The sequence below is a fragment of the Diadema antillarum genome, unplaced genomic scaffold (genome assembly GCF_040938485.1).
Source record: "Diadema antillarum isolate AM-2024a unplaced genomic scaffold, OU_Dant_1.0 scf00000089, whole genome shotgun sequence".
In the NCBI taxonomy this organism is placed as follows: Eukaryota; Metazoa; Echinodermata; class Echinoidea; order Diadematoida; family Diadematidae; genus Diadema; species Diadema antillarum.
The window spans coordinates 519001-534851 of NW_027270978.1; the positions used below are offsets into that span (position 1 = coordinate 519001).

Here is a 15851-nt window from a genome sequence, read left to right on the forward strand (position 1 = left end):
AAGGGGGAGGGGGATATAGGTCACAGCGGTGACAGGGTAGGATCGTCTGCAAATTCTGGGAGTTCCAATAACTTTGTGGTCTGGAGGGAACAAGTGTTGGTGGTGAATAGCCAGAGGGGTCCCGAGTCAACGAGTCTTTAAGAGCTTTCGAGCATCATTCCGTCTGTGAACCCTGGAGGAGGGAGGGCGAATGTTACTCTCTCGCAAGTTCCTTTTTCCCCATTCCCGTGATGTCTCTCACTTGCTGATCTCCTTGAGCGAGTATGTCTTGGTGGTGAAGGGCTTGAGGGCCTCACTCAGTGAGCAGAGCAGCGAGGCGTGCAGCATGCTGTCGAGGTCGATCTCCTCGGCTTCCGTCTCCTTGCGCACCAGGTCCTTGACCCGCGTGTGCAGCTTGCCCAGCCAGTGGTAGCAGGTGCGGCAGTCGTCGCGGAACTTGGTGCGGAACAGGCCTGGATGATCGGATGGACGGAGAGATGGAGAGATAGGCGAAGAGTTGTGCAGAGAGCGAGAGAAAGTGAGAGAAAGAAAGAGTGAGTGAAAGCAATGAAAAGATATACAAGATGTTAGAATGTTCCCTGTATGTTCGTTGATGACATGGAAATACTCAAATATTTAACCCATTGAGGATGAGCTGATTTTGCTACAACACGCATTTCCCATAGAGTTATTTAAAGACATACAATATCGGAGCCATAATGCTTTACTAGAATATGACAATGTCTTGGAAACTGTAAAGACATTTACGTATATACTTAAGCATTAACTTGTATATATGATAGCTACTTGCATCCTTCAAGCCTGGTCCATCTCTCAGGTGCAGAATTGTTAAAACAACACACATGAGCACCGACACGCGCACACACACACACACACACACACACACAGACGAATATGGATCAATCACAAATGTACTGGTCTTCATACTATTTAGATCTCAAAGGATTGAACACCGCCGATCTCACCTCCGTGGTGGTTCTTCTCAATCTCCTTGCCGAACTTCTTGACCAGGACGTGGACGAGTTCAATGGCGGCATCCATGATGGCTTCGTCTTTGGTGTAGAAGAGTCTGTCGATGACGGGGAGAACTTGGGATGCCAGAGCAAGACTCCATTTGTCCCTGTGAATGGAGAACATGTCAGAGAGGGAAAAAAGAAACACACAGTGTGAATACGACCATCACTGTCATACAAAGACACAATCTGCAATTGTGTAGAGCAAATAATTGTTAGATGATACAGTCAACCTTGCTTAAGTCGACCTCTCATAAGTCGAATAATCGCCTATAAAGTCGAAGATCTTTTCAAGTTCTCTTCTCTTTACATTCTATTGATTTTCATCCCTCGTAAGTTGAATTTTCTCTAAGTTGAAGCTATTCCTTTAGTCCAACTAGATTCGACATAGGCAAGGTTGACTGTAGGCCCTATTCTTACACTGATTCTTGGCACAAACAGAGCATTTTCTTTGGGTTTGGTAGGTGTTATAATGTCCCTGTCATCTGCTGGCTATCACACAACAGGAGATGTTATCATGTATTACAATTCAACATGACCGAGAACATAAATAAATGACTAACAGTGGTCATACGTTTGTGGCTGAGACATTGAGTAACAGGCATGCAAGAAATATTGGAGTTGGGAAGCAAAATCTTGAAGACCAGCAGTCTTGAAACATCAACTTTGTCCAGATCTAATATTTAAATGCAAGACCTCAATGCTGACAAGAACCTTGCTCCATCTTTTTTTTCTTTTTTTTTTGGCAAGTTTTTTTGTTTATTTTTGCAGAAGACCTACAAGACCTCCCATTCTGGAAAAACCTACAATTACTGTAGATCACAATGACTGCCACTGTCAGAAAGAGTCGGATATCTATATCCTTCCAGGTGATTTCTGTTTGCTCATCCATTACCATGGCAACAACCAATGTTGTGATTTACACATATTGTTACCATAAATGGAACAAAGGTATCATTTACAATGTTATTCTTTATTGGCATATGATGTTATAACAACAAATAATTGTATCTAAGATCGACAAGAAGTGGAAAATTTCCTAGCATCCTAGTTGATTTCCTGGGTGTGTTATGTGAGGGCATTTCTATGTTAAATTAGGGATGGAAATTATTCATTTCTACTGGAAACGTTGCAGTCTAGCCATCATTCAAACATGCAACGAACAACATCTAGTTTATTAGTAGCCCCGCAGTAAAAACGACCCTGATTTCCCCTTATTCCCTCAACTACCCATCTATACACCCATACACTGCTGAGATGCTCTACAGTTGTGGTTTATTGCTATCTAGGGATCCACAACACATTGCATTTAAAAATGGTGATCAAATAAAAAAAAAAAAAAATTATCAAGGGCATTTTACCAAATGGTAGATTCTAACTGCCTCATACATGGCAAATGGAATTTGATTTCTTTTGCTACATTGCAAAGGAGGAGAAATTTTCTCTATGCTATGTAACAATATTAACCTATGCATTACACAAAACAAGCAAATTGGGAGAATAAATTAGTTAGTGCTGTTGGAAGCACTGATCACCATCAGCTTGATTTTGACTAGTCAGGTTCATTGCGAGTGCATCTGGGCCCTAGTTTTCACATGACTGACTTTCTAGAAGAGAAGTAATTATACATCAGTATTATGCCTTTTAGCACCTCACTACCCAATCAGCTGTCACCTACTGCTGCTTGCCGCAATGGCACATGACATTTATGATAGCTACTGTAAATTAGTCTCCACCCTCTACTCTCCCCCCCCCCCCCCCCCCCACCCTTGGGGCCCTGATTGTTAGATGTACAGTTTCTACCACAGCTACCACACGACTATTCCTTGCTGATGCCCAGGTATATAGACACAGAGCGAGGGGTGCTAATACCAAGACAGCTTGCTGGCTCCTGACGTGAAACAAGTGTAACACCTGATCCCCACCCTTCCCTCATTCCTTGAACAGGGATTCCCAAGAGCCTTGACTGCCCTGCCAGCCTGTGTATGCCATCCACCAAACTGAGCCATCCGCGGCACGTGTCACTGGCAATTATCCCCTGCCTTGAGCGGATGACATACACGTAAAGTACAGAAGGTGTGTTGACCTTAGTTGTCTTCCATGTAACCCCTTTGTGATGTCATCTTTCCCAGACAGAGTAACTGTAAGGTAGCACCATATCCAACCTCAATCACAAACTCTCAAACCAGACACTTATTCAAAAAAAAAAAAAAAGTGGCAACACTATCAGGACCACATTGCCACTACAAAAACATCTATCATGCATTAGGCTTAATAAAATTAGATAGAAATTGACACTTACTCTACGTGGGATCACTGGTAGTTACAAAAAAGCAGCACCAGCAAAAAAAAAAAAAAAAAAAAAAATGTAGTCGGGTAGAAATAGCGATGGGTGATTGCAATGGGCTAACAGTGGGCATACAAACCTACTTTTCTCGTTAGGTCCATGCTCAAACTAAATCAATGCTACTACCCTAAGCCCAAAAAGTGTTGTGCTGCCCTCTGTTGGTGAGGCTATGACAAGAAGTCATTGCAACATACAGTTGTCTTCACTGAATGCTCTGGCTTTAGATTTGAATGGATGCAGTTGATTTAAAGAAATCAAACTCAGATCAGGACTTCTGGGATACTTCTGCCTGCTAAATTGGGGTTCTCTTCTGCCCCAAGTATGAACACTCTTTGGCAAAATCGAGCAAAATCAAGCAAAGTTGAGCAGACATCTATGCTTCGCAGAATAGCCAAACTTTTGGGTTAAGTTTCTGATTGCTTCAATGAAGATGTTCAAGAGAAGGACTTCCCAAGAGAGGTTAATCATAAAAATCTGATTCTCCATTTATGAATACCAGAGTTTTTCCTACATGAGAAGGGCCCAGGAGAAGGGCAACCTTGCAGCTTCATCAAATATCTCTTTCACATTTCATCTTGTAAACTCACATGACACTAGGATGATTTTAACTGCTCTAGCTTTCATCTTATACTTAAAAAAATGTCTATGACACACAAACAACAATCCTCTAAGATACAATTTCAAAAGACAGAGATGAAAAAAAAAAATGTTATGTTATAAGTTTCTGTCACAACTTTACAAGCGACTAATATTGAAATGAAGTCTATTCTTTCATTATATCCCTATCCACTAAGCAGATACAGCTGCATTTCTTGGAGAATAGAAAATAAAGATTAAATTAGGCAGATCCATATGTACTGATTAACAAATTTCATTTCATTTCATTCCATTCCATTTCATTTCATTTCATTTCATTCCATTTCGTTTCATTTCATTTCATTTTATAAGTGTTGAGAAACCGCACTATTGAGAAGAACTTGTTTGAAAGACGTTTAAAAGATATTTTCCAGTTTAGTATTAATGGAATGAAGATCCATGAAATAAGAATGTACCTGTAAATTGACCTCATACTTAACTGGCACTGAAATACAGAATGTAAGATTTACAGCAATATGTTGATGATATCCACTCTTTGAGAGATGTCTGAGCTTCTACAGTTTATCAAAATGAAAATTTTGGTTTGTTTCATGAAAATCACTGGGTATGCTGAGAGAATAAACTGTGATATATGCTGGAATTATGGATCAGTGACAGTCTTTAATAGCTGACCTACATGTAGACACACACTCTCTGTCTCTCTGTCTCTCTATCTCATATTCACTCCGTCCCATGCTCTTGATTAATCATAACGGTGTGATTCAGGGCATCACATGTTTTGGCAGCTCATCCTAATACCATCAATGCACTTTAAACTACAATAAAACACCCCAAGACACAACAACAACCAAAATCAAACAATCACCGGAATTCCTGGGAAAGAACAGACAAGATTTTTGGTCATCTCGTCACACACCAGGTGGCAGGTCACGTACGAGAATGAGGCTAGTGCCGTGCCTGATACAAAGCCCACGTCCTGGCAGTTGAGAAGCAGAAAGGTGATAACTTCACAAAACCTTGTACGGCATTATGACCACCTCATGCACATCTGCAGGTCTGTTTTTACCTCATCCTATGGCCTATATCACAATGTTTGCTGTCAGCTGTCTTGATCTAGCGCAGTACCTGCCCTACACATCCCATTTGGAATTTGGGCTCCAAAGTTGGGCAGAATTGCAATATCACTATGACTTACGGAATTACTGCTTTTTCTTCAAAATCATAGAAGATATCTAACAAATTTTTTATCACATTTTAATCTTAAAAAGGATTTGTTGCTGTTGTTGTAGTTCAAGGCAACAAGATGCTACTGGGTACAGGACAATGACACAAATTTGAGTCGTTTTCCTCTCCTCGCATATCATACATGACACTGATTTGGCACACTGGACTTGGTGCAACATGCATAAACTTAAAGCTTTTACAAATAGGATGATGACCAAGAAAACCAATGGACCATAATCACAAAGGAATTGTCCACAGCTTTTCTCTTTACTTGGGGGGAGGGGAGGGTGGGGGAGGGGTGAAGGAGACACATATATGTTCCCTGAAAAAATTGTAGTCGCTCCTGATATTTGATCAAAAAACAAGAACAAAAACCAAACCTCTGGGATGTGTGGGAGCTAACATCTTTCATACTCCCCCCAAGTCTCGGAAGTGGAAAGTGGTATGAAGGCTGGAGCCAGCAAGTGCACCCCTGACTTTTGATTTCAAAAAGAAAAAAAAAGGAGAAAAGGAGACCAGAAAAGTCTTCTTGTTATCTCCATAAAACAGTTACATCGTTAGATGTCATCGCATGTGAGTCACCAGGAATAAAAGAACCGCACATCTTTCCGCAAGATTTGCGTGGCTCTTTGGGGTATTTCCTTGCCCAACTTCTCTCTCCATCTGTTTCGTACTCCAGAATAACGACCAAAAAAAAAAGCGTTTGCTTTAGCTAACATCCGTTTTCTGCATGACTAAAATGTATCTCAATGCTAAAGGGACTGTACAGTACTGGTTGAGGTGGGGATTCATGTTTTGAACATTCCTAAGTGAGATAATGAGAAACCTCTTATGAAATATGAAAGAGCATGTAATTTTAAGAAGGATTCAACGTTTATTTGATGAAAATATTGGTTTTCAAATGGCTGAGATATTAAAAAAAAAGTGATAATAATAAAAGGCGACAGGCCACGCCTTTTATTAGGATCTCTTTGTTTCACCTTGGTTTTGGATATCTCAGCCATTTCAAAACTGATTTCCATCAAACAAACTTTTGATATCCCTAAGAATTGCATGCTCTTTGACATCTCATAGAGTGGTTTCTGAATATCTCACAAAACGTTAAAAGCTAAATCCTCACCTCTGCCAGACCTGTAAACACCCTTTAACCTAGTTGCCAGAACTTTTCAGAGGCACAGACATCACACTGGGAATTTTGAAGTGCCATTCTGCTCTGTGCTCAAGTTGGTTTTCATGATTGGACTAAAATCTGAAAAAAAAAAGGGAGGGCAGCGGGGAACTCTTGGCAAAATCAAATGCAGAATGACGGATTTCTGCAAATCTACACTTTCAAACGAGGGCCCTGTTAGATGGTGATAATCATTGTAGAAATCATCAGTATGACGATAGGCGATGTACAGCTAGCTAACTCTTGATCAAAGTAGATCACATAATTAAACTCGAGTTTCCAAAACCAGCTATCTTGCAAGCAAATTTTGGCCTTAAAGGATCCATATGTAGAAAGTTGAACCAGCCAGAAAAAGACAGCAGAATCAAGAGACGAACTCAAACTGAGACTGACAGTATTTCAACTGTTTTTCTACATATTCACTGAATGAATCAGTTTTATTTAAATGTTCAGAACCTGGCAGAAATGTAAGCGTGGGTCTATGCAATAGCGCCTTCTTGAATCCTGGGACCATTTCCCTCTAATAGTTCTACAGATTTATCATTTTATATGTAGAGATTTCTTGTTTGAATCTACTTTATTTAACAATGTCAACATGAATATGTGGAGGAATTACACTGTCTCCCTCTGTGACATCACTTCTTACAAATGAGGGAAAGAACATGGCAAATGAAAAGATGACACAACAACACATAGACACCTCTATGCCTATGTGGCAAAATTTTACACATGTGAAGTGAGCACTGAAACCACACTTATCAATCAAAGGCATCTGTAGAACAGTCAAAGTTACTATGACAACAGGCTAGGCAACTGCTAGAAGGCTGTTGAAAATTGAATATTGTTGTTACAGTAGCTGCAATCATTGCATCTTTTAAAGGTGCATGGTCCCAGTGTTTTAGTCAAATGCGTACACGGGCGCACGGCGCAAGTTCCCTATAGAGACCTACACTATCGACTCCTCTTTAGTGCTTACGCTGTGGCCCACTTCCCCGAGTCCGAAGAAGTCCGATCCACTGTAGTCAGTGGTACGATCACAGTTCGGCTCATGATTCGGCTGAGGGGGATGACAGCTTTAGCAAACTTCTTTTGTGATGTCGTAATAAGAAGCACATATGCACGCACCCTGGCATTTCTACAGACTGCGCGATGTGCAGAGAAGACAACGAAGGCAATGTTACTTAACAACACCTATGCACTTTACTCTTGATGACAGCTCAACTTCGGTAATCTTCGTATCAAGATCTTCGTATCGTATCAATGCTAACGGTGATCGGCACTTTCATTCAACAGCACCCTCTACACTACCGGGACTATGCACCTTTAGTAGGTGGTACATCTTTTTATGAGATGAGGTCCATCCAGAACCAGAAACTTCTACATTCTGCAATTAAATTGGGTTCACTGTTCATTTGCTATTTTTTAAATCAAAAGACTTGGCTACATAATGCTGGAACTGCTCATAACTATACAGACTAAAACTATAACAGGAAACCTCTCTTTTAATCCACTCTACATAGTGCTTTTCTATTTACTCTGTGATGAATGTCAATATTGATCTGCTGATTGGTCGGTCTATCTATCTATCTATCTATCTATCTATCTATCTATCTATCCATCCATCCATCTATCCATCCATCCATCCATCCATCCATCCATCTATCTACCTGTATCTATGTCTCTTTATATCTATACATGTTTTTAAGAAGGTGATTGAAAATTACAAAAAGAGGTTTGTAATGACAACAGTTTGAGATTTGAGCATTGCAGGCAGACAATCTACTTTCTCTTTGTTAACGAGGAAAAAAACAACAAAATGACACTGACTTCAGAATGACCCTGGAAGAATCCTGGATGCAGAGATTAGAAAGAAATATGAGTAGCATCAAGGAGCACCTCTTCCCTTCCTTCCTTCCTCTCCGCTCCATCCCATCTTGTCGCTAATTACCCCAACATCCACCCCCCATTATCCGCAATAATTGGGTTACGCAGGCGGGATAATGACGGGATTAAAAATATGCTTAGCAGATTTAGGATAACCATGTCACACCCATTGTGCAAGGGGCAAAAAGAGAGATAAAGAGAGAGAGTGGGGGGGGGGGGGGGAGAGGAGGGAAGGGGGGGGGGGGGTAAGGGGGAGATGGAGAGGGGGGATTCTGATATATACCAAAGGTGAGTTATGGATCTATTCTTGGGTCTCCTCTGCCCACACCCAAAACCCTTCAAGTGATGGCAACACATATTGTTATCCTGCGTAGGGACGTTTCTTGCCTGTCACTTCCGCTGTCTTAAAGGTTACAGAGTGCGTCAAACTCCATTAGCGCAGGTGCTAAGCCCGCTTCCCAGTCGAGGAACTTTCTTTAAATATACCCATCAATTTCAGGAGAAATATGCAGCACAAAAAAAAAGTGTCGTGTTGCCAATGAATTAGTACTACTGAGTTTCACTGTATTTATAATACTTAAGAAAAAAATTAGATGGTGTGAGCTATCTTTCTTAGATCTGAACAAAATGAGAAAGAAATTTTGCCAATTTTGAAAGAAAAACTAGGACCGTAATCATTTAAAAGAAAATGTCATGCTGATTTAAGAATAGACTAACGAGGTTAAGCAATTGAGAGGCCTTTGAAAATTCTGCCACGAAAACAAACAAATATAAATGAACAACAAAAAGGGGTCAAACAAAAGATAATTTTCTACTTTGCATTATGAAACACTAGGAATAGTAAATATCATATCATACTGAAATCACACTAAAAATAGATAGCACCAAGCAATAGACACATATCTTCTGGGACTTGACAGTCATCAGGAATCATCTTAAAATTGAGTAAAAATAATCAGATTTTAATGCTTAAACTGTCAGTGGAAGTATGATATATTTAGCAATGAAATGAATGATTACTTTAGTTTGAAAACAGCTCCATCAGGAACTGTCGGCATAAAGGGAGGGTGGGGGTTTGTTCTGCTAGTAAATTAGTTTACAGGAGTGTGAAAAGAATACATAAGGTGTTGTGAGCATTCTCGGGCTGTCTGACACCCTGCGATTACTCACAGCTTACGGGTGAAAGGTGTGACCGTCGAGTAGCAGTGGAAAGTTCTCTAATATGATTAGTATCTCTTTGGAGAGGAAATTAAGGCTAATGAATGCACATGGGACAGCCGAGAGATGGAACGACTGGTGCGTTTGCCTGGAAGGAGGGGTGGAGAAGGGGGTTGCGCTGATACTGACAAAATCTCAGTACAGATAATGCAAAGGAGAATCAAATTAGACAACAATCTGGCATATTTGGACTGACGACATATCAAACTTCAAACAACTGAGCATTCACTTATCCCATGGTGAAGTTCTGATGATGATCATCAGAAGTGATTAGCAGGGAAGAGTTCGGTTGGGATAGATTAGCCGATGAAATGAAAATGGTCTTCGGAAAACATGGACACAATGAGGTCCACCACATCCCTGTTTATCTGGATGTCTCTACTGATGCGCTGCTACTAGCTGACATGGTAGTATGTTGACACATACGACTGTAATGTTAACTGATATGCACCATGGAAGCTTTTCACAATGCCTACAGCCAATACACCTGTAGCATGAAATAAGTGATGGCTCAAATGGCACGAACACTTCCACCTACACTTTGTAGTAGTAGTTTTGATTCAGCACCCCTGAAAAGACTATTTGACTGGCAGAATTCCTCTATCTCTCCTTTTTATGTCTGCAGTTTGATGGACAGAAGAAAAGTCAAGATCTTAGAAAGTTTTGAATCATCAAATCAAGCAAGGTCAAAGAAACAACAAAAACCCGGATGTTGGCCAACACATGATCGATCCTGCATGCTCATCAGGCAAACGTAGAATGTTAATGTGAATCTAGGGCAGCACACGGGAGGTGGGGTGGGGAAAAAAAGGGGGAGCCATCGGGAACGGCAGCTTGATGAACACATTCCATTGATGGTGAGACGTGGAATTCAGAAAGAGACAAATTACTGAAAGAAAGAATGAGAGAGAGAGAGACTGGAGGGAAAGAAAGGAGGGTGAAAATGGAAATCACCTTGAGATCGGAAAAAGATGGCGGTGGGATATATGGCGCTTGCACAGATTTGAGCGCGATAATTGGGCGGTAACGCAGAGGAGAAGGATGTGGACAAATGTAATGGGCATTGGAACAAGAAAAGGGTTTCCTTAACACAGAAGAGTGACATGGAAGGGGGGGGGAGGAGAATTTGTCACAAATCTGGGGTCATGAAGATTGAAAAAGGACAAGAAAAAAAAAAAGACTGAGAAGAAACAGATATATATGTGTGTACATATATATATATATATATATAGATAGATAGATAGATAGAGCAGGTTTGGATGAGTAGTGAAAAGGATGGGCATATGTGGGAATTGAAGTGGAGACATGTGAACATAATGATAAGAAGGAAAATTACCGGTGCATAATCAAATAGTAACATATTATACAAATTTGGATTTGCTGCATAGGCATGAAAGCAAATGGCCTATGGCAAGCACAGTCAACAGTGCCGACGTTCTTTCAATGAAATATTGCACGACCTTTAAAAGCGAAGCAAAACAGCACCCCTCCCATGGACAATTAGAATAAAAACTGCAAATCTTTCCATCGTGGGCTGCCCTCATCTGTTTCATCTATCCGTTCATTTGCTGACGCATGTTGGGGTCAATCTCTCTGGGATATCAATTAAACTGCTTGGCTGGATTAACCCAGATCGGGTCAAAGAGCCAAAAATCTACATTAATCCCTCTTCATATGACGATGGACACAACGCCACAGATGTGTGTTGTCCACTTAACAAAGTTTCTGAACCATCATGGTACGGCACGAAATCCCCAATTCCATATAATCTTGTTTTATATTAAAACAAACTAATAGGAAATACAGATACAAGTTCCAATCCTAACATCAAGTGGACCAAGTGGACATAGTGGACATATATCATAATATCAAATTACGGATAAAAATCTTGGATACTTTGTTGTAATTTTGCCAAGTTTTCAGGACTCTATCTCACATAATCACTGACATAGTGATACATAAGTACCAAACACTGCTAAAAGCACATGCCGTGGAAGAGGTTCACAGGGGCTATGCGACCATGACCTTGACTCTACAGTAACATAAGTGGCAACGAGTGTTGATTTTTTTTTTCAGAAAACAGCTGCCACAGGATGACATTACTGGCAAACACAACACATTTTCATATCTGGATTCCACCAGCTTGTCTGCCAGCTGCCTTTAATGCACCTCTGCTCCGTACCTTCAAAAGGTAACAAATGTTGCACTGTTAAAGCGCAATTCAGCACCAGGAGTAAAAATGGTCTTCATACAGCCTGTAAATTGAATAAAATCAGATGAATGGGATGGTAGAAGTTTCATCCAAATTGGACCTATAAAAGATAAGGGAGTTATGGATGTTCCAAGTTTAATTGCTTGTTTTCAGCAAATACTTGCAAATTACGTGCAACAATGATGACATCACCTCCCATCTTTACCATTAGTTTACAGATATGCAAATGATGATGACAATCCACAACATTAGTATGGCACCATATATCTATTTTGAATATAAATGCACTACTTGAATCAATTTTTGGTGAATGATTTAGCAACTGTGATCTCTTTTCCCCAGCATTTCTGGATTATTAGATGACTACATTGTATAATGGTTTGATGAAAACTTCATCTTAAATAGGAACTTTAATGAAGATTTCTGAAGAGTTTTAAAAGTAGAAGACTTGGAAGGTAGTGGAAGCATCACCTTTGCCAATTTGCATTATGTGGTTGCACCTAAAAGAAGTTATTTATTTTGTCCTTTTTTGTGGGGGGGGGGGTCTAATTCTGATTAAACCTCTATCATTTTGTTCATCTTATTTTCATGTTCTATCTATCAAAGCCAATTTAACCTGGACTTGGAGTGGAAAGGCACTTTAATGTGGAAAAGTTTAGATAAGATCTATGTATGACGTTGGCACCAAGGAAGAAAACCTTGTGACCATGATCACTTAAGCCCTACAAGACTGGTCCCACATATCTACACATACACTTGCACACAAACACATATATTTATGAAATATGGGCTGGGGTATAGAGAATGTCTGTTGCCAACAGACATTGAATGGGTTAAATTGCAAGAGTAGCTTCACTCTCACATGGTAATCATTAGACTCTTTAGCTTTCTTGGCACATGGAACCAGAGGGCGGGCTTGGCTGTCACTATAAATCAGGACTGTTGGTGAAAATCGACGTCGGTGTCTTTGTCTGCAACATCGAGTTTACAAAACAGCACCTTCGGTGTTCTTGTCAAACAAATTTTGTTGGGTAGTACCTCCTGTTTTCTGTTAATTTTGTGGATTCTTTATCTTAAAAAAAGAAAAGAAAAAAGAATCACCTTGTCCTAGATTACACTGACAGAAGTAAGGTACTGCAAATAACTTTGGAACACACTTCATGTAGTCATCTACTCAGTAACATACTGTAAAATGAGGAATGTTCACGTGCATTTTAATTTTACAAATTTCGCGAGAGCCAAGATTCGCGAAATTAAAATGCACATGAAAGTTCTAGTCTACACCAAATGCATTGAGTGTTAGAGGAAACTCACAAAATTTTCATGTCGCGAAAAAGGCCGTCGGCTCTAATTTGCAAAAATTTCATGTCGCGAAATTATCGTGTTTTACAGTAGTACTACACTATTAAAACATTGAAGTCTCCCTTCCCGAAAATCTACTGACAAGCAGTCTGGGATTTTGACCTACAGACTACGAATACAATTTGCATCATTTTTTTCTCTAACTCACCCCAAGTCATTAAACACCCTCTTGAAATGAAGGGGAATAATCAATCTTTTCTGGTAAATGTCAGTGGTACTGGTCATGACTTTAATCTTATGACATGATTCAAAAAGGTCAACGATGACAAGCCACTTTTCCCTTCCCTAGTTCTTAAATCCCCGTCAGTCCAGCAGGGCCCCCTCACTACCTGAGAAGAAAGGACCACTGTGCTTACACAAGGCATACCAAAGATTATGAACACACAGATAGATACACTGTAGATGTATTCCCCTCCAAAATATATCCATGGGGGAAAAGGTGACTGCACTCCGCTCCAAAACACCCAGGTGCTACGATGAGATGTGAAGATTAGAGGAAGGAAACGTAATTACACTTTGCCCCTTACCTGTCTATCACCATCAATATATCATTCACACACACAAACAATTAATATACACACAAACATGTACACAAATATGCAAACATACACACAAAAATGTGAAATATGAAGTTAACAACAAATAAATGCAGCTATCATATTTCTCTATTCAATATTACTTGCCATCCTCTACCTATGATGTAAATCTTTTCATATTTACTCTGCAAGACATGTCAACTTCTATTTCCCAATATCTGCACAGAAAGTAAGGACATAAAAAGAAGAAAATTTGATCAGCAGATAGACAGATATGAATAGATAGGTACATAAATAGATGGATACAAAGAGAGATAAATGTTCAAAAATAAAGCTAGATGGCTAAAAGGTATATAGACAGATGAAAACAATAATAAGTATTATCATATCATCATAGAAAGAAAGATAGATAGATGGACCAACCGATTAACCCTCTGTGTGCTTTGAGAGCTGATTGGTTCAGATAACTCAATGTCCTAAGTCTCTGGTGTACAGAGGGTTAACAGATTACAGAAAGGTACTAAAATGAAATGTGTATGAATATATACACGTGTAGGTACACAAATAGATGCTTGACAGGTAATTGGTGAGGTGAAAAATAAACTAATTGATAGATGCAAAAGCTGCAGATATGGACAAGCAGGCAGATTGCCAGATAAATAGATGGATAGATAGATAGATGGGTACTGGATAGATATATATATAGAGAAAGACAGAAATATAAAAAGGGAGATAGATATCTCTCTAATTCGGGTTACCACCACTACATAGAGCGCTATTATAGTAGAGCTCTGTCGCATATGCACAGTGGGTCTGCTCTGTAGTATTCAACTATTGTTGCTTCTGGTTGTCTAGCTCACTACGTCTTCCTTCACATATAATGCAACTCAATGCGTGCATTTCGTCGATGTAATTTCTCTTTTCCTCTGTTCTAAGTTGGCACAAAAAGAGTTTACAGGTTTCCAATTTGACTAACTTGCGGCCATTATGGGTTGTATCTGCGATGCTGCGATGTGCTGGTCACACGAAAAAGCAAAGAAATCTTCTTAAAATGCCTCTGGATGAAAGATGGAAAATCTGTTGGCTGGTTCGCAAGCTCTACCACATGCAGTGCTTCTTCCCCAACTTATCTAGGTCACATATACTGACACTGTTCACATGCTGGTCTGAAACAGGGCTGGCTGTGAGGCATTTACCCATTGGCGGTACCCCAAATTATACCTCTTCTACCCATTGCAACAGAAAATCATGTCTGCAATGTTTGTGTTTATTGCAATTAACCATGGTAATTAGCTCATATTTTGCAACTTTATATCTAATTCCTATTAAAAATATAATAGCCACACTGCTTTATACCGTATGTCCCCCCAAAAAAATTACAACGGGACCCTCCGCAATGATAACTTTGAAAATAGTGAATCAATCCAAATACAATTTCAGGGTATGAAACTATAATTCATTGCCCACATCTTACAGAAAACCCTATTTGATTTGCTTCAGTGGTCAAAGAGAAATGAGGAATTTTGTAGAGCATGTCAGGAATCTCTTCCCTCCAAGTTCTGTCTATTGTGTTCACACACGAGAGCATCCAAGTGCTAAACTTGAAAGAATCAGACTCATGACATGCTTTACAACAATCCACATTTCTCTGTGACCGCTTAACCAAACTGAATGGGGTTTTCTGCAAAATAGAGCTAAGATGTTATATTTTAAGACCCTGAAGTAGCATTTAGATAGTTTAAAGATAATAAAAAGTTTTGGTACCTCAAAAGTGTCCTTGAATTTCCTTGCCTTAGTTTGTGTTTCAGGTTAAAGTACCTTTCATATAACTAACACTGTGAGACTTACTCGCCCCAAAGTGCTCTCATGTCTTAGTAATCATGCAATTAACTGCGACCAGCAGCCTCATACGCATAGCGACCAGCAGTCCCATACGCATAGCGTAATCGGGCTTCGCATTGTAGCATTCAGGACCATGACAGATTTAGTATCGCAGGGTAAATGTCAACTTCAAATCCCATAAATTCTTCAATTTGAAGACTTACCAATTAAGTTGAAGTATTGAAAACAGGCTTCGGGCAACGTTTGGTTCTGCCTATAGTCCCTTTCTGTTCGAATTGATGACTGAATGTGACTCGGTCGACAGGACCTTAGGAGAGCTACATACAGTACACTGAATACTACAGCCAGTGCCTGCGAACACATCATATGCAGCCCGCACACAAATTTCAAATCCATGAACGGATAAGATGTTTGTGTGCGCATGCGCTGGCCATAGTATCCAGTGTAT

General features: G+C 39.9%; 1 protein-coding gene across 1 annotated transcript in view; it reads right to left on the reverse strand.

Annotated features, from left to right (window-relative positions):
- Nucleotides 1-231: 231 nt before the first annotated feature.
- LOC139718142 (uncharacterized) overlaps nt 232-15851 on the reverse strand; it is a 96210-nt gene continuing 80590 nt past the window's right edge. Inside the window, exons 10-11 of the mRNA XM_071629625.1 lie at nt 966-1120; nt 232-452 (exon numbers count right to left, since the gene is read on the reverse strand). Coding sequence (XP_071485726.1) covers nt 238-452; nt 966-1120 — 370 coding nt within the window. The 3' untranslated portion in view covers nt 232-237. The remainder of the gene's footprint in view (nt 453-965; nt 1121-15851) is intronic.